The sequence below is a fragment of the Hippopotamus amphibius genome, chromosome 4 (assembly GCF_030028045.1).
Source record: "Hippopotamus amphibius kiboko isolate mHipAmp2 chromosome 4, mHipAmp2.hap2, whole genome shotgun sequence".
NCBI classification, from domain to species: domain Eukaryota; kingdom Metazoa; phylum Chordata; class Mammalia; order Artiodactyla; family Hippopotamidae; genus Hippopotamus; species Hippopotamus amphibius.
This window is the reverse complement of record NC_080189.1, coordinates 116,399,408-116,426,738: the sequence shown is the minus strand read 5'-3', so window position 1 is coordinate 116,426,738 and position 27,331 is coordinate 116,399,408. Positions and strand designations below refer to the sequence as shown.

Genomic DNA, 27,331 nt, shown 5'->3' with positions numbered 1-27,331 from the left:
TTAATAAACAATTGCAAGCCTCCCATGTGCTAGGCCAGGAACTGTTTTAGGAGCTGGGTTTACAACAGTGAACACGATGCAACACCTGCCTTCCCTGATCTTATAGACAGAGTCATCTTTCCAAAGCGTGACGTCTTGCCTCCACCCGCCGCCACCTGCCACCCCACTCTAGACACCTGCTTAAGCTTGTCAGCACTTTCCCTTTACATGCTTCCAACCCCTTGTTACCATGGTCTGCAGAGTCCGGTCTCACTGAGCCCCTCCCCACCCCCTTAAAGCTACTATCACACCATTCCGTGCTGCTGCCACGCTCTGGCCTTTGTGCAGTTCCCGTTACAGATCCTTCTGTCTCCTCAGAGTCTCTGGTCTTGCTGTTGCTTCTGCTTCAGGTGCTCTCTCTGTGGCTCTTCTCAACCTTTTGTCGTCCTTCAGAGCACAACTTAAATGTCACTTTTGTGGAGAGGCCATCCCTAACCCACCCTGACTAAAGTGGGCTCTTGTTACTTTCTATCTTAGGGCCTTGTTATTTTCCTTGTAACACTAATCACAATTAGTGTTTAAAAAGTTGTTAGTTTATTTGTTGGCTTGTTTATTCTGCCTTCTAACACCAGACTCTAAGGCTTCACAAAGGTAGGAGCCATGTCTGTCCTGTTCACAGTGACTTCCAGCACCTAGCATAGTGCCTGGCACACGGTAAATGCCAAGTAAAATGTTGAATGGCTGGATACTGAATACATTCAGTAATCTTAATACTTAGTATGGTGCTGTTTTAAGAACTAGGACTGCTGTTTGAAGATCTTCAACTGGTTAGTCTGTGGTTCTCAACTGGCACCTGGTGGATAGAGGTGAAGATTGCTGCAGAACATCCTACAGTGCCCAGAACACCCTCCCCTGACACTCCGACAAAGAACTATCCAGTCAAAGATGTCAGTAGTGCTGAGGTTGAGAAGCCTGAAGTAGATGATGATTGACTGTGTTTTTTAATCACCTTGAGCTGATGTTGAGGGCTCTGGACAAGTTATAAGACGTTGGGGGCTTTTAGTTTTCTTGTCTGTAGAGACATGTCAGATTTACCTGGTACAACATTGGATGGCACAAGCTTTAAGAATAAAGTTATTCTCAGTTGTTGCATGTGGAACAGCCAGAGGCATTTACTCCTTTATTTATATTCTCTGTCTTTAATTTCAGTCACTCATATATAAGCCTTGTTTTACATGGAGTTCATATAATGTGGCAGAGTTATAAGTAAAGTTGTATTTGTAGCAAAGGTCTTTGAGTATTTTATTGGACAAGGCCTAAGACCAAACAGTTATGGACTAATTTGTTCTAAAAACATGATTAGTGATATAACAGTACACTTGCATACTCTTAGAAATACCTAGTAATTGTTTTTTCCCTTTTCTAGCCCTTTATCTTGAAATCTTATCACTGAGAGTAGAATTTAGTTAGGAACAAAGAAACCTTAGAATGAAAGTATTTTGACTAATTTAGACTTTGTATTTTAGGAACAAATGATGAGAAAGAAACAAGCGATGCATCTCGATGCAAGATATGTCACAATGGTGGAGAATGCATATTACTACTGCAACCCACCTCCAGCTGAAAAAACAGTGAAAAAGAAGCGTCCTCCTCTCCAGGAATATGTCCGGAAACTTTTGTACAAGGATCTCTCCAAGGTTACCACTGAGAAGGTAAATCTTAATGAAATCATAGAACAGTAGTCAACTTGAGATTTGTGGTAGTGCTAAGCTTAAATAACATTCAAGCAAAGTAATTCTTTTTCATCCTAATGATAATAGTACTGATTGCAGTGCTCTTTCCTTCTAGTCCTGCACCAGATTGTTTTAGGTCAGGGACATATATTTCTCTTTTCCTAGATCAGCTTATTTATCATTTGCTTCAGTGCCCCACAAAGTATAGATAAGAAATGTAGTTTGCATTAGTCACATTTTGTAAACGGAGAAATTGAAACAGAGCTGTTAAAGTCCTAGCAGTGGAGTTTTAGGAGAAGTAGGATTAGATCCCACGTTCTGTTGTGATTGATTCCATACCGGCCGTCACAAGAAGGAATTCATATGATGATACATAATGTAGGGGACATATGTTTTATTTTCCTTTTGTGATAGTAACTCCTTATTCTAATTAAAATGGTAATTCTTCTAAGTTAATGTTGAGACCATGTGTATAATTGAAACTGTTGTTTTGTCTGATATTCTGTAATGAATTCGCCTTTAAATATTTTGCTTTCAGTACAGGGGTTCTTAACCTTAGGTAGGCTTTAGGAGGCCCATGATCCTCTGGAACTTAATGATTTTGAATCTCTGGGCCCGTCTGTATTTTTCTGGAAGAGAGTCTATAGCTTTCTTTAGATTCTCAGCATCTGAAGAAATTTAGATGGGGTCAGTTTCTAGAAATGGTTAAGAACCATCGACCTGTTACCTTAATTATTGTAGTTATCGTGCTAGACGTTGCACTTTTAAGTAAGACATGCTGAATAAACATTTTTTGGTTAACTCTACAAGTTGAAACAACATGGTATGGAACTTTTTTCTTTTCAGGAAAAAGAAATAAAGCAAATTAATTTCTGGACAGAGGAAACCTATGGGGAGGATAAGAGGCATGGAGTAATGCATGTGTCACACGTGGGCAGGGTAGCAGATAATGAGGAATGAGCACAAGTTTGAAAATTGAAGCCACCTTCAGGGAGCCAGAGACAGTAGTTGTTTAAACAACAGGATTTGAAAGCTGTTTTAGAATTGACTAAAAGATTGAGAAGTATGGAATGCTTATGCATTTGAGATGACATTAACATTTCCATTGAAGCTCATATGAGAACATATTTAGTGCTTGAAAGATGAATTGTGGGTATAGAGTAGAGATGAAAGGACTATTTTACAGTCTGCCAATAGTATCCATTTTCTTTCAGAATAAAAATGGAAAGATCTTGATGATAAGTGGAGCTCTGCTGATTATCTCATTACCAGTAGAGTTTTTGATAGTAATAGGTAACTTTTTGGGATACTTGTAATGCGCCAGACACATTTCTATGTACTTCATTCACTTTAATTTGTCTAACACTTAGAGTAGACTTATGGAGTAAGTGCCTGTCATCCCCCCTTTACGTACAAGGAAACTGTGTGATGTCAGTCTTGATGTCGTGTCTTCCATCTTAAGTGATCTTTTAACCAATTGACCTTGGATTTATTTCCTTATTGGAAATTTTTCACTTATAAAAAGAAGTGTTTGAGATTATTTACATCAAATGATGCACAAAAGAAAGCATTATCTTTGTTAAATCTTGGGTATTTCTTTCAGTGACCTGAGTATGAGTGTATACTGTTAGCTTGATTGAAGTCCTGGAAACTCTAGAAAATTTGAGGGCATTATGGAAAGATAAAGGGAAGATGTGAACAAATTTTGCCAATAATTAGAAGAATCTTATTTTTCCTATCTCTGAAGTGAAGAGGCTGATAGAATATCTCTAAAGTATTTTCCATTTCAAAAGTTCTGTGACTGTACAATCATAAAATATTTGTTTTATTGGGTGTGTTGGACTACTTTGTGTTTATCTTAGTAATTTAAACAAAGTTCTCTTCATTTAGGTTTTGAGACAGATGCGGAAGTTGCCTTGGCAGGACCAAGAAGTGAAAGACTATGTGATTTGTTGTATGATAAACATCTGGAACGTGAAATATAACAGCATTCACTGTGTAGCCAACCTCTTAGCAGGACTGGTGCTCTACCAGGAGGATGTTGGGATCCATGTTGTGGATGGAGTTTTAGAAGATATTCGATTGGGAATGGAGGTAACAAAGACTTGCACCAAATTGGAACCTGTGGACCATTTAGATAGCTTTTAAATCCTATTATTGAAAAATAAGGATTTGGAAACCTTCGTTTCCCCATATGGTGTCATTTACAATTACTTTTTTGAAGATAGAGATTTCTTAATAAACTCTGTTGTGGCAGATTTCCTAGTCTTCTCTCGGGCTAATGTTGAAGTATTTTTTGCCTCTTTCTCAAGTCCAGTTAAGCTTATTTTAGAGGAGTATAGTAAATTTTTATTATTTCTGGGTTACTGTTGGGATTCACGTTATAGGAATTCATAAATTTATTAATTGGGAGAATTGATAATCATTTGATAAGAATTTCTGTAAGCAGCTCCCTCTCTATAGGCTTGTTGTTTTCTTAATTCATGGATTATGAAGAAAATAAGTTATCGAGGGCTGATAAGGAGAATTACATTTTAACAGTTTCATAAACTATTAATTCATTTAACAATAGCTTAATATTAAATTTAATATTTAACATGTTTTTTTATTAAAACATTTTAAAGATAGACATTTCCTAGAGAGAGAGAAAGGATGTCCAGAAGTGATTACCTGTTAGAAAAGAACCCATTATTTTTCCTCTGTTCAGTGAGTGATGTTGTCAAGAGACAGAGGGGAATTTTACCTCTTTGTAAACACATTGCTATTCTTTAATGGAAATCTGCTTTTTTTTTTCTTCCCCCTTTAGGTTAATCAACCTAAATTTAATCAGAGACGTATCAGCAGTGCCAAGTTCTTAGGGGAGCTTTATAATTACCGAATGGTGGAATCGGCTGTTATTTTTAGAACTCTTTATTCTTTTACTTCATTTGGTGTTAACTCTGATGGCTCTCCAAGTTCACTGGACCCTCCTGAGCACCTTTTCAGGATTAGACTAGTGTGCACTATTTTGGATACCTGTGGCCAGTACTTTGACAGAGGTTCTAGTAAACGAAAACTCGATTGCTTCCTTGTGTATTTTCAGGTATATAAATTGAAATAAGCAGTTGGGCATCATTTAATGCATTGCTTGTGTTACAAAAATATTAGAGAAGAAACGCTGTAGCATTCATATTTTATGTATAAAGTATATTCATAGTTAGATTAGATTCATTCTTGCAAGGATGCTTAGCTTTAGAGGTTTTAAAATATATGATAGAGACTTCCCTGGCTTGGCCCCCCAAAAAAAAGAAAAGAAAGAAAGTTAACAAAATATATATGTATGATGAATTCTATCATAAACATTCTGATTGCATTTTAAATTTTATGATTGATGACGATTGGTCAATTGTTTTGGTGCAGTTTATAAATTTGGTATAATATGGATTATTTTGTATTTGGTACAGTAATTCATGAATCAAATTACTTGTAATATTTATACATTTGATAATATGTATAAATACTACATCTTGTTCTGGTTTCATATTTAAAATTCTTATTTCTAAATTAAAAAAAAAACATCATTAACAGTAAAAGAAATAATTGTTCATTTACTGCTAAACTCTTGGGTTGTGCTTTCCATATCTTAAGTTACTTATGTAAACTTGTGATTTAGAGAAGTACAGTATAAATTAAATTCAGATATAAATACAGAAATAATTCTATAGCTTCTGTACAATTCATGTTTTAAAAGTTAGCTTGTAGCTTGGTCGTTTGGAACCTAATCACTATTTCCCATCAAATGCAATGTTGTAAGTACTAATTAGGGGGAACAGCTCACTGTCGAATTCTCCAGATGTTACTGTAATAAAATGGTACCATTCAGTTCTATTTGATCATTCCTTTCTATCTATTCTGTTGTTAATGTTATTTTTGTTTATCCATTGATGAAGAAAATAAATTTAAAACTACAACTTTGAGGTATCAAAAATACATCCACTTAGTAGCTGGTGTTAAGTGGGGGTAACTACTCTTGGGGAAGAGCTATTTGTTAACTTTCTCCTACCACTGTACCTTTGCATTAGAGGATAACTTGTTACTCTCTTGTTTTCTGAATCAATGAGCCATACATGGGGAAGGGATGTTGCAGATTTGAGACTCAGATTCCCTGTTGCATGTAAGGAATGCCTTAAGTTGGAGACTGCCTGTGTTGAAAACCAGAGTTTTGCTGCAGAATATCAGCTGTCATTATCAGTGTCCAAAGCAGGATCCCTTTCAGAAGAGTATTCTTACTTGCACTCACTCTTACATCACTGGCAGAGAGAAAAGAGCCCTTCAGAAATATTCAGGAGTAGAAAGAGATGAAAGTATTTTCCACATTAATTATTAGCAGGAATTTGTAGTTGGGATATACTTAGGGCATGGGAGTAAGAAGTGAGTGAGGCCTAGGAGATGTGGTCAATGTGTGCTGCCTGTAACACAATATCCAGTTACATATTGGAAGGCAGTTAGAAAGGATCACCTGCAGCAGTTCTAAACTTCTGTACACACACATCACTGGAGATAGTCTTAAGATGCGCACTGTGATTCAGCTGGCCTAGGGTGGGGAGCGTCTTAGATTCTATGTCTAATAATCTCCGAGTTCCCACACTTTGAGTAGCAAAGACCTCGAACAAACTGGAGAGGAAGATTAAACACCCAGAGGAACACCTGTTTACATACAAGTAAACTCATGGGTTGTGCTTTTTAGTTAAACTTGAGAATTACAAGTACAAAATAGAATGAAGGAGCCAAGCTAGGAGATGAGGGGAAATGTCTAAACGGTGCCATATACACAGTAGATGTTCAATAAATGCTTGTTGATTACTGGTTTTTATGTATTCAAAACCCTGTCTTCAGATACTTTGATTCTCTTAAAAAATTAAAGTAGGTAGTATAGAGAAAATAGTTAAAATTTATCAAAAGCATGGTTGTTTCTGTAAAATTAAATATTTTAGCCCTATTTGGGATCTGGGAGTGGAGTTTCTGCCTGGTTTCAGTACCTGAAAATTTATTTGATGTTTTATTTGTTTATAATTTTTCCTTGCCTTTAAAAAAGGATTGACAGTTACAATAAAAATATATTTAAAGTCACTAAATGGCTTAGAAACTGTAAGTAAATGTGCTAGGATCATTGCTGTTGGCCATTAATAAAAATGGTAGGGGTCTTGTACAACTCTTTAGCTTAGTTGTTATAACTAGGTGATGTCACAATACAGATTATTTTAAATATTTTGTTATTAATTTCTTATAGCTGAATATATTTTTCATTTGTTGTCAGCGTTATGTTTGGTGGAAGAAAAGTTTGGAGGTTTGGACAAAAGACCATCCATTTCCTATTGACATAGATTACATGATCAGTGACACACTAGAACTGCTAAGACCAAAGATCAAACTCTGTAATTCTCTGGAAGAATCCATCAGGCAGGTACACGACTTGGAACGAGAATTCTTAATAAAACTAGGTAAGCAATTAATTACAGAGAGAAAATAAAGATGGTATTTGGCAGATTGTTTCTAAAATTTGCTTTATAATGTTTTTAGTTAGCATTTACTTTTGTATACTTTCTATTTTTTGATGTTGAGTGTTACATAATAGTGTTAGGTAAGACTTGGGTGGCTTACTTCTTGATTTCTTTAAATAATCCCAATTGGAGGAAAACAGTCATATAAAACTTGAGGCAAATGATAGTGATGGAAAAATATAATCCTGTCAGCCTCTCTTAATTTTAGTATTTTTGGTTTCTAATTTAAAACCTACTTTTGATTAAAGCATCTTATATACAGTATGTATTTTCGACAAGCACTGTTTCCTAAGACAGTGCAGGCTTGACACTGTATAAGGGGAGTGCCGGTTAGGAGTTTGAAACTGTCCTACCCAATTTCAGACCCCAGTCACTGGGGGAGTTGTCTCTGTTTCTAAAGACAGAGAACATGTGAGAAATGTGCTACGGGAGGATTGATCTTTTTACTTTCTCAGTATCCTTCTGAGATTGTTCTGGAAGAAGCGTTAGCGTTTGAATGGCTCCCATAAGGGACTGCAGGAGCCTACTAGCCTTGCCAGTGGAAATAACTGGAACAAGGTGGGGCCTTCACAGTCTGGTTTGCTTGCTGATAGTTCTTAGCATGTTGTATTGTGGTCGTTTCAGAGTGACATATGGTTTCAGCCTATGAAGCTAGTATTTTATTAGGAGATTATTTAATAGGAGATCCTTACCTTGACCAGTTACACCAATTGTACAAATTTACTATGTTGCATGTCTGAAAAACCACTTTTCATGGCAAAGGCATTGGTGATTCTTTTCCTCTAAAACTATTCTCATATTACATCCAGCATATTAATAGGGCTTCTTTCTCCAAGGTGAATCCTCTTTTGGAGAACATGACTGCTGTTATCTACCTGAACGTTATGTGCAAGGTGCTGCTGATTATGCAGCTATTCACATTTCCTAGTTCTCAACCCATAAGGGCGTGTGTGATTCTTTTTGTTCTTTGAACTTTGTCTCAAGTTATCTACTTTCTTTTCCTTTTCAGATTTCTAATTGTATAAAATGATCATTTCAAGTAGAGTGTTTATCTGCGTACTTATTTCATTTACTTTATATGCTTTGAAATAGTCTTAACCTCGTTTCCAAAGACTTTTATGAATGGCATTCTCTGTATAGTGGGCATGAGGAAATACTACTTGGGCATCCAGTTTGGTAGCAGTAAAGAGAGCAATATGCTTTATCCTTTATAGAGCAAAGAGTTAGAGGACTTTGGGCTTCTTCTGAGAAGTCTCTCCTTGTTTAGAATATGGAAAGGAAAAAAATAGGTCACCATTTGTGAATGCAGCTCTAAAGATGGTGGCAACTAGAATCAGTATGCTCCCAAGTGGTCCCATTTTCCTTCTGTTTTAGAGTCTAAATATCAGAGAGAAGATATACATGAATAAATCTATGCTGTGTATTTCCTGTTGGTAAACCATAAGATAATACAGCATCTTGCCTTGGGTAGGTTTTGTTTTCATGCACTTGCAAACTCATTATAATTTTAGTTTTGTGGCAGCCCAGTGCTTACTCGACAGCTAGCAATTTCTTATAGTTTCAAAACCATTCTAATATTATTAAAAGTAAAATGTTCGTGGCAGAAATTTTGAAAAATGCCAAGAAAACAAAAATCACTGATATTTTGTACACAGGGATAATCATGTGTTAACATTTTGATATATATTCTATTTAAAAAAATTTCTTCACGTTTGCTGTTTTATAACGATTTTTTCCTACCTAATATATTATGAAATTTCTTCCTGACATGAAATATTTTTCTAAATCTTTAATTTTTTTACAAAACTGGCTATTTTCCTTTGTATGAATGTGTTAATTCTGTTCTTTGACACTTAGTTTATTTCTAATTTTGCATATCTTTGTTCTCTCAGGATAGAATTAATGGCTCTAAGACATTCTCTTTAAGAACAAAACCAAAATGGTAGTAGGCAATGCAATTTAATTTTGGTTTGGAAGTTCTAGATTATATTATATATAATATAAGGAACAGAAATGGGAGGAATAAAAATAAAAACAGAGAAGTCATATGAATAAATTACTTATAAAGCAGAAGAGTGTATTTCTTAAATTAGAAATAAAATCAGTAGAATAAAATAAAAGACCCAGAAGTTGCCCTAGTTAATACAAAACAATTTAGTGTATGATGAAATAGGAATCTTAAAAATAAGAAAAGAGCAACAGGTGAGCATTTGGGGGGGGGGAATTGATACAGAAACACATCTTATATCATCAAACTCCAGATGGATTAAAGAGTTAAGTATTTATTTTTTAAAAAGTTAAAAATAGATCTGATCATCAGTTATTTGGAGAGGTTCTAATTTTCCTAAATTTTAAAATGATGCAAGGAAGCAGGCATATATTGGCAGATTTGGGTGTTTAAAACTTTTGTACAATGAAAAAAATAACTAAGATCGAAGTGAAAATAGTTTCTGTGCCAGGTTATTATCACTTACATAAAGAACACAGGCAAATTGATACACAGTAGGTAAATGAACATAACATAATCAAATGAGGAAGGGCAGGGAAGAGTTGGTATTTTTATTGAGTACTTCCTGTTTGCCAAAATTAAAGTAGGAGGTAATGTTGTTCATATTTGACAAATGAATTATGTAAAGCCCAAATCAAAACGCTAGGTTAGCAACTGGGCCAGACTTCAAAGACTGTGTTCTTTCTGACGTATTAAGTGGGGAAAATGCTCAGCATCTCTGGTGAGCAGAGAAATACAAATGAAAACGATTTGAAAGGAAGTATTACAATTATTACTATCTTTGTTATGAGCAGGAAAACCGAGGCACCAGGCAGCTCAAATTCAAGAGAACAGTGTTTGATTTTGGTCCCCAAGTACACTTAATTCTGACCCATGTTTTTAATATTTTACTGTCTAGATTTTACATTTTATTAATGCTGTGTCCTTTGTATGTATACTTTTATCTGCATTGTTTATTTTAGATTGACAGTGTCCTAGAGGTCAGCAACTGAACAGTTTATTATACAGCTTCACAAATGCAAAATATATTTATAAACTGCTTTTGAAACTCACTTGCAATGCAAATGAAAATGTGTTAGAAATAGTAGTATTTTCCTTACAAATTAGAAGTATGGCTATCAAAACAAAGCTACTTATCCATTAGAGTTCTTCCTATAACACATACTTTAAAGTGGCTATAAAAAAGGTATAATGGTATATTAGGCCATGTGAATTTATCAGCACGGTGATATTTTTATTGAGTGTGCTTAGATTTATATAGTCCTGACTTTTAATTTTTTGCCTTTGATAACGTAAAAGCCCAGTATTTTGCTTCTGAAAGTCCATATAAATAAATAAAATAGTAAGTTAATGGTATCTCAATCTGAGATAGTAACTTTTCCCCTCAGTATTATTTTTCTTTTAAAACATCTCTCTGAACTTCATCCATCTTTTCTCATTTTTTTTTTTAAATTTCCAAACTTGAATGTACCTGCTTTCATCACTTTGTACATCTGTATTTTTGTCAGTTCTTAATTAATTGCTTAGACCTAAGACACTGGAATAATTTTTTACTCTTGTTGGTTGTGTTAGTTATTCAAACTTTTTGGGCTTTGATATACCTCATAAAATGAAAGGGTTAAATCACATCACTTAAGTTTCTGTCTGCTCTAATTGTCTAAAATTCTGTGAATAAACAAGTATTTACTAAACACCTACTGTGTATTTATCAATATATGGCCTCTAATAAGTTTTGTATATGTAAAAGAAGGTTTTGTTCTCAAGGCTCTTATAATCTGATGTAACATTTATTGAAATCATTAGAAAAACCATTACATGGTGTATCTTTAAATGTGAAGTGCTGTGATCAATTCTCCAAGTGCTTTAGGAGCAAGTAGGAGGAAGAGCAATACTCAGTTTATACAGGAAGTGAAACTTAGATTGAATTTGGAGAATGTATAGGATTTGAAAGTGCATACTGAAGGATATTCTATATCGAGAAGCGTATTTGATGAGCAGGACGCCAAGATAGTGTGCTTTACAACACGGAAAAGTCTGACCCAACTAGAGGAGAAGGCTGGATTAGGACTAGGGAGCGCGGGGAAAAGTCAGATCGGATGAGGCCATAGTATGTGTATCTTGAAAGTAGAGGGTAGTTTGGAACACAAATGCTAATAAAGAATTAACTAAGCAGTGAAATGTGGGTGAATGTGGGGAGGTGGAAGCAGATTCAAGCCCCAGGGAGTTCCCTTTGGAGGAACATGCTGTTACTAAAGAAGAAAACAAGCTCTTTGGTGACACAGCTCTTAGATGTGTCACCATATAGCTTTGCCTCCTTCCCTCAGTCTTAATTTGCAAGACATTCAAATTGATAGCCAAATATGACTTCTCCGTTAAAGTGATATAATTTTATTATATCCTTGAGTTTTTAGAGATTCTTGAAATAGCATTTGATAAAAAGTGTGACCAAGGTTGCATTGTATGTGACTGAATCTGCACCTTATGTGCCGCTACTGTTTGCCTTTGTTCATCTGAGACTGAGATTAAAAGTTTGAAGCTCTGAGAAAGGAAAAAAAAAAAATTTTTTTTTTTTTTTGGCTAGTGGTTAAGAAATGTGTCAGTGCTCCTTTGTTGAAATAAAGATTGAATTATTTAGTTTTTTAAATGGTTCTCAAAATAGTTTTAAATTCTGTTCTTATTTTATTCTGAGAACATTGTTGTTGAGTTATCTTAATACATACTTTAAGTGGTGTAATATTCACTGTGAAAAACTTGCCTTTATCTTTTTTGGTGTCTTTTTCTACTTTCTCCTCACTTCAAGGCCTAGTAAATGACAAAGACTCAAAAGAGTCTATGACGGAAGGAGAAAATCTTGAAGAGGATGAAGAAGAAGAAGAAGGAGGAGCTGAAACAGAGGAACAATCTGGAAATGAAAGTGAAGTGAATGAGCCAGAGGAAGAGGTGAGGACTTTTATTTATAGCAGATAGATACATTTGTACAAGAGTATTTTGATTATATGAGCCAAAATTTTCTTTAATGTAAAAAATAAGATCTCCTTAGTTATTAGAGTAAATGTAACTAGTAGTATATGTCTATTATAAAACGGCTTGATTAACTAAGAAGTGTTCGTTTTTTTTTTTTTTACAAGTGATAAAATACTGATCATAGGATTTTTAAAAATAACTAAGACCATTTTTTAGAGCAGTTTTAGGTTCACAGAAAAATTAAGGGAAAGATACAGAGATTTCCCGTATATCACCTACCTATTTACACAACCTCCCCCCACAATATCAGCATCCCCTACCAAAGTGGTACATTTGTTACAATTGATGAACCTACAGCAGCATATCAGAATCACCCTAAATCCATCATTTACATTACAGTTGACTCTTAGTGTTGTACTTTCTGTGGGTTTAGGTAAAAGTATAATGACATGTATCCATCATTATGGTTAGGATTTTTATTTAATAAGCAGTTTGAAGACAGAAATTGTTTGATCCACTGTGTATTTTAATCTCACTTTTGAGTGTGGGCTTTTTAACCTGTGGGTTTTATGGAAAAAAATATTGACTAGATATTAATAACTTTGCTTTTTCCCAGATCTAATAGTATAGGAAATCTGAAAATTATCATGTACCCATAATCATTGATGTGCCCTTTTGTTTTTACGACTCTGTTAGGCCAAACCATATGAAATGTCTTCTACCATTTTGGACCTACCAAAATGTCATTTTCATATATGATTCAACCTAATAAGTTTTAATTCTTTCCTTTTTTCTTCTAAACCTGCTTAAGTTTTAAAAGTTCCATCTAAAACAATAGAGTATCTGGGTTTTGCTTCATAACCTGAACAATATAGAAGAAACTATAACCTGACCATTAGCTAATAATTGTTCAGTTGTGTAATGAGTAAGGGTTCATGATGCTATTCTAGCTACATTAAAATATATTTAAATTAGAAAGTTAAGAAAATGAAAAGCAGGATGAATAAGAATAACAATAAAATACTAATGAACATAGAATTTAAACCATGGAATGAGCACTTTTTCACTTTGTAAGCTTATAATTATGATATCGTGTGTATGGTTTTTTGTGTTCCTTAGGTGCTAAAAGCATTTAGGAGAGTGATAATTTAGAACTGTGATTTTAATTAAATATTGAAAACGTTTAAATTTATAATCAAAATTTAAATGTTTTATGGAAATTGAATTTATTAAATTTTAAAGTTTTGATTTGAGTAAATAGAATGCAAATGTTTAGAGGATATGGGTTGTTTAATGTATAAAGGAATGTAAATTGTTTAAGACATTTATAAGACAGATTCATAAACTGGATTTTTAAAAAGCTTCATTTAGCATGAAAGAAAAATGACCCTTAATTTAAGGTAATTAAGATTTTCTACAGTTAGAAGTAGAAATCCCTAAGTCTTTGTTTCTTTTAGCCCTGAAGGTCTGCAGCTATTAATGAACATTTCATGTTATTTGACTACATAGCAAATAGCTTTGCGGTTAGTTAAAAATGAATGATTGTGTAAAAGGCAGCATAAATAATAATGTATGGCTTTTATAATTGGCTAGCATTTATAGGCAGTAGAAATGTACCTTTATGTTATTATTTTGCTACCACTTCCCCCCCCAGTTTTGTTGAAATGTAATTGATATAATATTGTATTAGTTTAAGGTGTACATATAACATAATGATTTGATATATAGAGGGGGAGAGAGAGAGAGAAATGATTACCATAATAAATTTAGTTAATATCCATCACTTCACATGGTTATAAATGTTTTTTCCTTGTGATGAGAACTTTTAAGATCTACTCTTAGCAAATTTCAAATATATAATACATTATTGCCAGCACTTTCTCTTTTCACCCTGATAACTCCCCTAAAGTAGATATAAATAAATTGATAAAAATTTAGAACTGGAGTATGTTTCTATAATTGATTTCTCTGTAATAGATGGGCAACAAAAAATAGTTGTAATAAAAAAGCTATATTGCTTTTTTAAAAATGAGGTTGTTGTTGAAACATTCAAATATATAATTTAAATTGGCTTATTAAGTATTTTATAACAATAAAAACAAATGAGAGAGTATTTCCATTTTGTATTTTTAGACTAATCTTATGGCTGTCTTTGGATTTTGCTCCTGCACTAATTAGATACAGATAAATTAAACATCCTCAGTAAATGTGACATTAAAGAGTGACTCATTTTCCTCTAAATTTCTTATTTGAATAGTTGTGATGTATTATATTTTTTCCTCTAAATGCATTTTCTCCTTTTCAAAAGTGAGCTTTATAATTTTAAAAATTGTATCATTTTTAACCATTTTTAACTATTTCTTACTTTTCTGGTTGCCAAGTGGATATCATACGTAACATGTGTGTGTTTACTAAGTGGAAAAAGTGTTTAATAGGATGACTCGTGAGCCTTGTCTGGGAGGAGAATTAAAAGGAGTGGTTGGTTTACTTTAAGGAAATGGAGTTGGAATTGTTTATTCTCCCACCTGAGACCACCCTTTTCCACGACTACCCTCCAAACATAGGGAGGAGAACATTTTTAAAGAGTCGAGATGGGTTGATTATAAAGTAGTAAGAACAATGTAGGATGCTCTGTAAATAATTGCCGTGACTGAGAAAGAACAGGGCTGGAGTGGAACTCTTCAGAAAAGTTGTACTCTTCTTTTCCATCTTGGTTCACAACTCTTCCAAGCTCCTTATGGCCTTTTGAAGTTATTCTTAGCGCATAACAACCAGAATATTTTCTTCTCAGTATCAGCTGTGTAAATTAAAAGTAACTTTAAAGATGAAGTAAATGTTCTTCTGCTAAAATTCTAATTTTCTGCAGCTTTTTTAGAGAAACTGTAAGATTTATTATTGTAATAGCAATCATTTATTGAGTATGGTCACTATATTCATTTTACCATTTCTCTTGGCACCTTATAAGTTAGGTAATAGATAAGGCACAGATACGATAATGATTTGCCCCAGGTCCTAACGAGCCAGTATTTGAACTTGGACAGTTTGACTTCTGCTATGCTGCCCCACCTGCTTTCCTTACCAGCTCGAATCTTGTGGTCTGTTAACTTCCTCACCTCACAGGTTATTATGACCGTGTATATGACCATGGATTGGGACAGGGAGATTCTTGTTCAATGTTTTAATTTCAAAAGTTAATCTGTGTTATTTCGCCTGAGCAATATAAAAAATGGTGAAAGAAAAAAGTGCTTTTTAGCTTAGTTTTTGAATAGGAAGTATCTTTCAAGTGTTAAGAAATGATTAATTTTTTCCAAGGGCCAATTTAAGAGCATTTCTATTGCAAATTTAATTTTGAATATAGAATTATGTCAAAAAAAGTTAATGCATTTGAAAAAAAAGTTAATGCATTTCTGTACTTTCCTCACATATTTCCACTTTAGAAATTATAAAAGTTTTCAAATGTCTGTAGTAAGTAATAACACACTGTTTGGATTTTTTAAGTTAATTGGTATGTATACTAAAAGTATTATAACGAATTTAAATCATTTGTTTTCTCTTAGAAATTATTTCTCATTCACTTTATTTCTCTTGGCACTATAAGAAGCAGCTGGGTTTAGTGCAGTCTTTTTTTAAAAAAACTTTTATGAAACAGAGTGGGAGTGAATTGTGTTGGAAGGATACTCAGATGGAATGCTGCCACTGTGTGGCTGTGTTTTTTTCAGTTTTGGTTATGGTTATAGTTTTGGTTTTTTGGTGCCTCTTTGAAAGTTCATTGAAGTTCTGCCCAGTCTTCTGTTTGAAGAGGACTTTTGGCTGATAGAAGAGGGTGGGGGGACTGACAGGAGAGGATGGGGAGTTATAGTACTTGAAAGCCACCAGCAAGGGGAGTCAGAATGTCTAGCTCTTCTGCTTAAGAAAGCATGGCGAATCACTTAACTTTTCTGAGCGTAAGTTTTTTCACATATAAAAATGAGGACGGTAAAGCTTATGTGTCCTTCAGAGTTAGGTAACGCAAAGAAAATGCTGTGAGAGCACTTTCTAAACTGAGGTGCTTTATACAGTGTAGTGTCATTGCTTTCAAAGGGTAACGATGTTAAATGTGAATTGTCAGATTTCATTGCAGAGTTAGATGGGTATTAAAGAACTATTATGAGAAAACCAGTCTCTAGTTAGGGAGGAGAAAAATACAGGAGGTTCAGGAAACTCGTTCCTTGTGGACTTGAAGGAGGAGTTTCTGCAGAGGGTCTTTGTATTACTAGATCAGTGGAAGGTGTGAAATGGGTTTTCAGCTGCTGGTGTGTAGTAAGTGTTGCCAGCTGATGTTGCCCTACCACTCTAGGCAGACTGCATAAAAGGCTGAAACTGGGGGATAATCAATAATTATACAGAAACTTTAACATCTTTTTAAGACATGTAAAAGTAGTAACATTTTTCAAAGTGTTTTAATTTTCTGCAAATGTTACTTCCAGGAGGGCTCCGATAATGATGATGATGAAGGGGAGGAAGAAGAGGAGGAGAACACAGACTACCTCACGGATTCGAACAAGGAGAACGAAACCGACGAAGAAAACACTGTGCGTGTGTCCGAAAGTCCGCTTTTTGAAATTGCGCATCACTGTCATAGTATTTCTATTTCAGCCACTGAAGTTTTAGTTTTTGTGATTATTGAAGTAACATTTCTTTGGAAATTCATTTTTAATTTGTTTTGCTATATAAGTATTTTTCTTTATTAACAAGTTCTTTGAATATTTAATGAGGTTATATATTTTGCCCCCTCATTCCTTGAGTTGTGTTGAAAGAGTTATCAATACAAAAGATTACAGTTAGAATTTCTGGTCTGAATTCTTGTTTCTGTTTTGTTTTATAAGGAGGTAATGATTAAAGGAGGTGGACTCAAACATGTACCTTGTGTGGAAGATGAGGACTTCATTCAAGCTCTGGATAAAATGATGCTAGAAAATCTTCAGGTATTAAGTGTTGCTCTATTCCAGAGTACTCAATACAAAATACTGCAGCACATTTGATTGTGGTTGGAGGATCTATCTAAACATTCACCTCTGTAGCAGCTTTTTCCTAATTTAGACAGTTTGAAGCTGCCAATACTTCTGGCATCCCACCTCCTGATTTGCCACATTTCTTTGAAATAGGATAGAAAAAGTGTAATAAGTATAAGATTGGGACAGAGTAATTTTATTGTATCACCCTCCACGTTTTCTCTCTGAAGTCATATCTCTGTTTCTAAGACCCTTTACTTGCAGTTTGTTTAGGAGTCAAACTGCAGAAGATAAATATTTAGGGAAGTTTAGCTTAGTAAATTCTTAAGTTTGATTTATAATTTGAATAACTTGTAGATAAATACCTAGAGGAAATTGGTCATTTGATATTTAAAGAAATGTTAATTGTTTAATGTATTCATGATATTAAGATACTAGATTTTATAAAAAGCTCCATCTTCCCAGTGACTTAGGTAATTATGTTTTTCTATAGTTAGAGGTAAAATCCCATGGACTGTTTACTTCAGCCCTATATATAGCTGTTGTTAAACCCTTTGGTGGCTTGAGAAGAGGGCTTTTGTTGGAATGGTGGGTGAAAGCCCCATGGAGTGTGGGCTCAGTGGGAAACGGAAAAGGAGGAAGTGAAAATACTGGATACAGGTAGAGCTGATTTGAGAAGTTTTACTAGAAAGGGAAGAGAAATGGGGGTATAGCTAGAGAATGTCAGAGTTAAAAGGGGAGGGTTATTTTTAAGATAGAGGGTGTTATGGAGTACATGCCACTGGAGTAATCCTTTAGGGAAGAAATACTAGATTTTACTTTCACTGATGCTACTAAGGCCAGAAGCTACGATAATGTACAAACTAGTGGTACAGGTATATTAGGCCAATTTGCTTTTTCCTACCCATATTAAAATTTCTTCATACATTTAGGAAATTCTTAATTTATGAAACAAACCTCATATTCATGTCATCTAGGAGCACAAGTTATCAAATAAAACATAATCATTATCCCTTTGAAGAAGTAATAAACAGTTTAATCCTTAAAGAAATTTTTCCTGTCTTACATGAGTCAGTAGCCATTTATTCAGTCATTCATTTGTCTAGCAAGTATTTGTTGAACACCTCCTGTGTGCCTAGCACTGTTCAGGCTTAGTATAAAATAGTAAATAAAAATAGACCTGGTTCCTGCTCTCAGATAATGTATTTTTACGGGTCAGATAGATGTTTAACCACAAATACATAATTTGAAGTTATGATAAGTGCTAAGGAACTAAAAGAACAGAATGGTTTGGTAGAGAGTAAGGGAAGGGCCTTCTTTAGATAAGATAATCTGAGAAAACATCTCTGAGAACATGACTTTTAGACAAGATAGGTACAAAGGAGCCATCTGGGTGAAAAATTAGGGTAATGTGAAAACGGTGTGTCAGAGATACTGAAGCAGGAAAGAACTTGTGTTTGAAAAACTTAAAAAAGGCCAGTATTAATAGAACATAGTCTGTGGATGGGTCACAGCGTGAGAACAGGTAATTGGGAGTGGCCCGGTCCTTTAAGGAGCTGGTTCAGACTGGGGCAGGACTGAAAGGGAGACTAACCAGGGTGCTGGTTAGAATGCTGTGTGGCGACCCAGGTGAGAGATGAAGGCTGTCTGTCTAGGAGAGTGGCAGGGCTCATGGACAGAAGCCTGGATTCAAAAGCTGTGTAGGAGGTAGAATGAACTGGATTTATTTGGTGCTTGATTGTCTGGAGGTCAGAAGAGAAGCATAAATGGAGCGGTTGTTAGAGCATATTTAAAGCCATGGCAATAACTGGCTCACCCAGATGTAAAGTGTGGAGACAGAAAGGAAGCAGGTTCAGGGACCTGAGGAGCCCAGCCTTTAGAAATAAGGTAGAAGAGCTGATGAAGTCAAAGGAATGGGAACTTTTGATGTGGTCCAGCTTATTGAGTGTTCCTGAAGAAGTGAGCTGGAAGGATGGGAGGATGTGATCAGAGAGCAGGGAAATTTGAATTCACATTTTTGCAGTTGTGTGTATGTACTGTAGGACACCTCATCCTCTATTAGGCACTGATTGTAAATCATTATCAAACACCCAGAGGAAGAGTCAGTATTGTGAAGACATTGTTTCTCCATATATCAGGTCCTTAAATTTCATGCAATCCTAATTCTATCCCACCAGGGGAATTTGGGGACGGGGTGGGGGTCGGCAGAAGAAAAGAACAGGGACATGGATGCAAAAACAAAATTATTCTTAAAAGAATCTGTAAGAATAAACAGAATAGTTAGGAAACTTGTAGAAAATGAAGGGTAAAATACAAGATAATAAAACATTTTAAACATACATTAATAGATTGGTGAAGAATAGATTAACTACACAGAGGAGAATCCAAAATAGACGTTAGGACATGGCGGTTTAATTGTGATGAAGTTAGCGTTTCAAATCAGTTGAGGGAAAATGGTTTATTTGACAAATGGTCAATAAAAATAAAGCTGGATTTCTCTTTTATTTCCATGCCAGAATTAATTGCAGATCTCTCAAAAAAATCTTAATAATTGTGAAGACTATTGAACATTGCATTAAGACTTTACATTTATTCTTCATACAGTGCTGTTGAATACTGTTCATATTCCGACGTTTCAGTTAAAGAAACAGGCTTGGAAAGACAAAAACATTTGCTTAAGGTGAAAGGGTAGTTAATGATGCAGTCTCTTAACAACCATTTGTTATATTACTTTTCAGCACAGAATGCCATAACAACCTTTAAAAAATAACTAACCAGGAAAAAAAAATCTGTAGCCAACACATCTAATCTACCAGATTTTAAGTAAAATCTACCAAATTTTAAGTAAAAAGTCTTTATAAATCTTACGAACCTGGGAGAACTTCAAGCAAATTCTAACAAATTGGAATTTAGAAGTCAAAAACAATAAAACCTTACACCTTTATTACTATTTTGCTGATTTGCAAGTCTTCAGCAAATATGGTGCGTGTATCAAAATTGAGACTATTTAAATAGCAGTAAAGCAGTTTTAACACCTTCATGGCCTTTCAGCATTACCTGCTTAGCTTTGAAGAGTCGTGTTCATCTCTTTTCTCATTCGTGCTCTGTTCATCAGACTTAAAAAATTATTTGCAGTTCCCTAAATGCACCTGCTGTTTCACATCCTTGTTTTTGCACCTGTTTTTCCCCTGCCTGAATTCCCTGCATATCCCCCAAACTGCTCTTTTACCATCTGCTTGGAAGAAAATCTGTGAGGTCTTTAATGTTCTCAAATGTCCCATTTTCATTCAACCTTTTGTGAAATCTCAGCACCCACACACTCTCAACCAGGACTATGTAGTCACTCCATCCCCACACACGTTGTATACAACTCGGATGAATCGTAATTAATTTGTCTCTCTTACTTAACTTACTTATGCGCTCTTTGAAGGTAGACTGTCTTTTTCATATTAGTATCTCCAAGCCTAACATGCAGTAAGTCGTCAGTGAAGGTTTGTTTAAATAATTGGTTGATAAATCCAGTATAAATGTTAAAAAGAATTGATATTAACAAGCAGGAAGTTAATTTGAACATTAGTAGATTCCATTCACTCTTAAATGTTGAGCACCTGCTGTGTGTAAAGCACCACCAGAGGACACTAGGGAAAGTGTACAGGGATGAACCCCACCAGTCAGGTGGGGCTTCTCATGGATAAGCAGGCAGATGTTGCCCATGGTAATTACGAAGGAAGATGTGTGTTGTGGGTGTGAATGAGAGGGCAAGTGCGCTCGAGGAAAGGGAAGCAGTAGAGCGTACAGCATTGTGTGTTTGAGCTTAGGAGAGGCTGGAGCCGTCAGCAGGAGGCAGATCGTTTGGTTCTTGCAAGGCCTGTGGAGGCGGGGGACCCCTCTGTGGTTTCAGAAGGATGACTTGGCTCTAGTGCTTGTTCTGAGAAATACAGCTCTGAAGGAATTGTTTGCAATTTATTGGGCTATTTACATTTTTTTCATTTCTGTCTTTAAGCAACGAAGTGGCGAATCTGTTAAAGTGCACCAACTTGATGTTGCCATTCCCTTGCATCTCAAAAGCCAGCTGAGGAAAGGGCCCCCACTCGGTGGTGGGGAGGGAGAGGCAGAGTCTGCAGACACGATGCCGTTTGTCATGTTAACCAGAAAAGGCAATAAACAGCAGGTAAGAATCTGTCCACTGTGTATTCACAGTTGGTAGTTAGCTATCAAGTGTAAGTGGTAACATCATTTTATATGTTCTAAATTATCTTTTGCTTATGGGGGAAAAGACTGGTAACGTTTAAAGTATTCAGTGGTAGAAATAATTTTATCTGTTATGTGTACAGATGACTCATCTGACTTCTATCAAATGGGTATTTTTTAATGGAAAGGACATTTAAAATTTAAATCATGTGTTTGTTAGAAGATATAAATAATTTGACTTTCAGTAGGAAGGTTTCATCAGTAAGCTCAGGGTGAGAAAGGAAAGGAGGGTGAGGGCAGATAATCTCAAGAACATGCTCACTTGCCAAGATTTCTCTTGGAAAAAACAAAAATCATTGTTTTCTGACACTTGATCCTTCTCCTCTGTTCTCCTTAAACCACCTCTTCCTTCTTTCCTTTATCTTGCAGATGGCCCTCAAAATCATTTCCCCGACTCCTAAGCTATCACTTTGGTTCATACATTCACTCATTGAATATTTTTTTTTAAATTTTATTTATTTATTTATTATTTTTGGGGGGGTACAGCAAGGTCAGTCATCTTTTTTATACACATATCCCCATATTCCCTCTCCCCCTTGACTCCCCCCCCACTCATTGACAATTATGTCTACTATGTGGCAAATATCATCCTAAGTGTGAGGCTACAGTGATGAACAAGATGTAGCCCTGGCCTCGGGAGTGCACAGCCAGCTGAGGGAGAGAGACAGCACAGTATATTTGCAGATAGTGAAAAGTGCCCTGAAGGAAATAGAGCCTGGCTCTCAGACACAGCTGTAGGATACATCATATATTACCAGTTCTGTAAAAAGATTTCACACTTTCATATTTCTGAAATCAAGCTGCCTCTTAGAGTTGATGGAATCTTGGGATAACTGACAGCATTTTTTTCTGTTTTAGTGATATGTAAATAATGGTGCATCTTATAATTAATGGAAGCGTCTATGAAATACAGTGGCTACCACAGCTTATCATAGACAAGTTCAGCACCTGGCTCCCACATTCATTTAAATAGTCATTTAACAGGTATTTATTGTCGGCTTGCTACGTACCAGGCACTGTTCCACATGCAGAAATACAGGAGTCATCCAAGTCTCTCCTCTCTTGGGAGCTTTCATTCTAGTATTGAGGAGCAGACAGTAAAGAAATAGTGTCAGGTTGGGGACGATGTTATGTTGGAAAATAAAGCAAGGTAAGAGGATAGAGAGAGACTGGGGTGGGGAGGAGGTGATGAGAGGGAGACTGCTGTTGTAGGGAGGTGACCAGGGAAGACCCGGAATGAAGTGTCCTCTGTGAGGGGAGGGACATTCTGTTCTCTCCCTCCCAGCACAACCTCTAGGAGATGATGCCTACCTTAATTTTTTATCTCTGCTTTTGTCAGGTAATTTCTTGTTACTCAAAAGGTCAAAGTTGTACAGTATACCATTATTTTGCTATAGTGCAAATAAATCTTGAGATATGAAAACTGAATACCAATTAGGATCACGGAATGAAGGGCTGGGAACAGGCTTTCCATCAGGACTCATATTTAATAAGTTAACTTTGACTTCAGTTCCGAGCACTGCTGTATCTTTTTCAAACACTGTCTTGGTAATTCCTTTCTAGTCAACAGGCCGTTCCTCCATCCCAGGTTCTAGGGTTATCAAATTTTTAGGAAAGTTCCCCCCTTTCTCACCCTTAGGCCAGAGTTGAGCCCTGATATTTCCCCTCTCCCTCGCCCTCCACCCAGTCCCTAGAAAAATAACGGTTTGTGGTTTGTTTTTGATCAAGACCCTAAGCTTGGTGTTGGAGTGAGATGTTTGTAAAGCTGCTCTTCTCAGCACTGGAAACTGCTAGTGCACCATGGTTACCAGGATTCTCGAAGCCCAGAGTTTTTGCTTTTCTTTTCTAGAGTTGACTTAGTTCTCTGAGTAGACTTTTCTATTTCAGTCATCACAGTTTAGGTCTGATTCATTTTCTTTTTCTTTAAAAGCTCTCAGCTTCCCTCTTCTGCTGCCTTACTTTCCCCTCATCACCAGATTTCTTGGCCAAAAAGGAAGATTTTTTTGTTTTGTTTTGTTTTTTGATTGTGAAGGGAAGTACATGGCAACTTCAGTTCGATAGGCCTTGATTTCCATTCCCGTACAACTCAACATTCGTACTATGTTGGCACACTTCTTGAGCCTTGATTTTTCTTACTTAAAAGGGGCCTTAGAAATATCTTTCTGTGAAGATCAAAGTACACAACAGTAAATAATCAGTTTTCTTCATTTATCCCTCCCTTTTCTGAGGCACACGTGAAAATTCACTATACCTGTATCAATTTGCACACCCCATTTCATCTTTTCAAAACGTGTAGGCGTAAAATTAAAACCTACTTTCAGAAACGTTGGAGCTTTGAAAAGGAAATTCGTTTCGCTGGTCCTGAGTTCTAAATTGTATGGGTCAAAATAGACTATGTGTCTGTATTTTAGAAGGAATATTTTTGTTTCAAAGTGGATAGATTATATACTGTGTAACCCATATAACTTCAGAATGAGTGAAATCCTTATTTCTTAAATGTGAAATTTTGTTTAAGGAAACATTTTATTGAACTTTATTTTAAAAATGTTAGCAAACATGAAATGAGCTCAGAGTACTTGGTTATTAAGTAAATTTTCAACTCAAACATTATTTGGTATTTTGGAAAATGTTCAATTTTAGGAACATTATTTGAAGAAACATCACTGTTATTTTGTGGTCTGAAGAAGAAAGTATATTTTGTTCTGATTTTTATTTCTTTATTTGACTTTTGGGTGTTGGTCCTTCTGGTGCAACGGTTTTTCTAGAAATGTGAAATGTGTAGCCTTATAGGAATCTTTAGTTCTTAAGTGAAAGATCTCTTTGTGTACCAGATTTGTGCCCAGAAATAACTTTCTTCTGTAGTCAGTAGGAAAAGAAAAATTTGCACCAATGAAGTAAGTAGTTGAAAAGAAAGGGTAACACTGTTGATAATGTCTTTCTTTAAGTGTCTGTGAATTAGAACAATGAATTAAAATAAAATGTTTTGGTCATTAAAGCAAAAGTTTTAATGTAATAGAGCCATTATGTAATGTTTTAAAGAACTTTTTGTGTTAAACAAATGCACAGTATATTCATTGTAATTTAATATTTGTTAACAATTCTGAACCAGGGACATCCTGATAAAAACAAAACATCCCATAGACAAGACCTTTCCACTATAATAGAGAAGTAGATCTCATCGGTCAGTTGCTTAAGTCTTTATTTTTTCAACCGTCACAGCTATCTTTAGAATATGAAGGTCTGTTAATCCTGAAGTTGGACTAGATTTGTTCTGCATAGTTCAGGAGGGCAGAACTGATTCCAGAGGGTAGAAATGCAAATGGTGCAGATTACAGCTTGCTGTATGAAACCCTTTCTGACAGCCACATGTGATAGGGTCTGCATAGTGAGAAGTGATCCCTTGTTGCTTAGGTGTGTGCTTCCACACAGTGGACAGGAAAGAGGAGTGTTGGCTTTTCCTGGAGGTTGAATTTGATGGCCTTCCACTTCCCTTTCAGCCCAATGGGCTTGTCTCTAGTAGAGTAACACTGTTGTATGTTTATGTTCTTAGATGATACTGTCTTTATTGACTTACTAGGAAAGGAAAGATTATTATTTTTCCAAACTCATTTAATTCTACATACTAATTTATTTGAAATCTTTTTTTCTCTTGATTTCCTCAAGCCATTTGTGACTTCTTTATTATTTTTTTTCTCAGTTTAAGATCCTTAATGTACCCATGTCTTCCCAACTTGCTGCAAATCATTGGAACCAGCAACAGGCAGAACAGGAAGAGAGGATGAGAATGAAAAAGCTCACACTAGACATCAATGAACGGCAAGAACAAGAAGATTATCAAGGTATCAGATCGTTTTCAGGATGGAAGTGGAAAATCGTGATGCCTTTTGGGCTTTTAAAATACAGAATATCAAAGCTATTATTCTGCACCTTTTCATGTCATGTTTGTATATATTTAGCCTGAGAAGCTTGGTTGTTTTTTATATTCCATTCTGTCTTCATTTTTCTCTCACTTATTTGTAAAGTAACACTAATGTAATTTTTTCATATTTTGCTTCCCCCATAATTCATTTAATTTCTATAGTGTTAAAGTTATGTTTGCAAGTGAGATAATACCAAGTTTTAATTGCCTCATGTTGCCAGTCAACTGTGAGCAAATTATTGTTCAGCAAATATCATCTCTTTTGTCTATTTGGGAATCCTGGTCTCAAGGACCCTCTGTTCTTTCAGATTTGAGGGCATCAAGTTAGGATTCCAGCTTTATGCAAACATACCCAGCACACTTGGATTAACTGGAACTTTACATATAGATTCCACTGGCACTTCATAAGTTAGCCTTTTGGCATTCCCCTGGCACCCAGATTTTAGAGCCATAACATGGCTGTTTGTGTAATGTTGTACTCACAAACTGCTTTTTGTGCAAGAGACTGTTGTATAAATAAATAGTTGATTTTCTATCTTTTTTTAAAAATAATTATTATTTATTTTTTTGGCCGCACTGTGCAGCATGTGGGTCTCAGTTCCCCGACCAGGGATTGAACCTGTGTCCCCTACAATGGAAGCAAACAGTTTTAACCGCTGGACCGCCAGGGAAGTCCTGGTTTTCTAACTTTAAATCCCATTTCTAGAATCTTCTCTTCTAGTTGATACCCAATGTTCTTAATAATAAATAATGGTAGGGAACACTCAGTATAAGTGCTTACTATGGCCGCATGCTTACATACTTTATCAAATCATTTAATCCTCATAACAATTCCAGGAGATAAGTGCTTAGTATTATTCCCATTTTACATTTAGGGAAACTGAACTGAGAGTCCCTTAGCTAGTATGTGAGCTAATGTTATCTGGCTCCAAACGCAGTGCTCTTAGCTGTTGTATTATACTGCTTCTTCCACTGTTTCCCTGCCTCACAACACTTGTGTCAGGGCCACATTGACTATGAGGGGAGCATTGGGTGTTAAATGATACTCAAGAGCATATCTCCTCTTGATGGCTCTTCCTGTACTTCTTATCACTTTAGTCCGTGTAATGGTTATTTTTATTTAGTCAGCTACCTGACAGAACTGATAACCTTGATCTCCGTAGGATTTTGCTTCTTGGGAGTGCATTTACCAACGTTAAACGCCTTTTCTGTTTTACTGCTAATTCCAGAAATGCTGCAGTCTCTTGCCCAGCGCCCAGCTCCAGCAAACACCAATCGGGAGCGGCGGCCTCGGTACCAACATCCAAAGGGAGCACCTAATGCGGATCTAATCTTTAAGACTGGTGGCAGGTAGGATGGTCTCTCTTATTTCTGCCTTAGCTATTTTTCACAGTGTCCAGGTGAATAAATTAGATAGTTCTGGTTTATACCTAATGATCAAGGCCTAGAGATTGGCAAAATAGAAAAGTCTTTGAGTTGTAGATATTTGAGAGAAGAAAACCTATTTATAAAATAGTTACAGTTTTTTTTTTTTTTTTTTTTTTAAATCATGATTTCAGCCACACCAATCTTGGCTTTCACTTTTTCTAAGTGAACTTCTTTGGATTTTTTAATTTTCTCTTTTGCATTTATAGAGAGGACTAGTTATAGATTAGTTTGAGAGAAGTCACAGGCTTTTTGTTTGAATCTCTCAAGCCGGTGTTAAGTACTCGTAATGTTTACAAAAACTCAAAACCTAAGTTGCTAGACTTTCAGGCATGCAGATTGAGTTTGTTTTGAGGTATTTTGTTTGTTTTTAAATTATAAAATGTCCTGCTGGGATCTGTGCCAGTTCTTCTTAAACCTGAGTTGCTTAATGTGAAATAATTAAAACTCTATAAGGTATTTCACATAGAAGGTATTGCCTAATAAGACCTCACTCATCTTTTTTTAAGGAATAAAGTTGT

General features: G+C 35.5%; 1 protein-coding gene across 2 annotated transcripts in view; it reads left to right on the top strand.

Annotated features, from left to right (window-relative positions):
• Positions 1 to 27,331, top strand: part of UPF2 (UPF2 regulator of nonsense mediated mRNA decay) — an 89,471-nt gene that overhangs the window by 56,121 nt on the left and 6,019 nt on the right. The window contains exons 12-21 of one of the 2 annotated variants that reach the window (XM_057731963.1): positions 1,506 to 1,691; positions 3,603 to 3,806; positions 4,519 to 4,794; positions 7,009 to 7,192; positions 12,061 to 12,200; positions 16,691 to 16,795; positions 17,090 to 17,188; positions 21,219 to 21,386; positions 25,164 to 25,305; positions 26,615 to 26,735. In XM_057731963.1, the coding sequence (XP_057587946.1) occupies positions 1,506 to 1,691; positions 3,603 to 3,806; positions 4,519 to 4,794; positions 7,009 to 7,192; positions 12,061 to 12,200; positions 16,691 to 16,795; positions 17,090 to 17,188; positions 21,219 to 21,386; positions 25,164 to 25,305; positions 26,615 to 26,735 (1,625 nt within the window). Of the gene's footprint in view, positions 1 to 1,505; positions 1,692 to 3,602; positions 3,807 to 4,518; positions 4,795 to 7,008; positions 7,193 to 12,060; positions 12,201 to 16,690; positions 16,796 to 17,089; positions 17,189 to 21,218; positions 21,387 to 25,163; positions 25,306 to 26,614; positions 26,740 to 27,331 lie in introns of those variants that run through there. The other variant, XM_057731964.1, reaches the window with a different exon arrangement.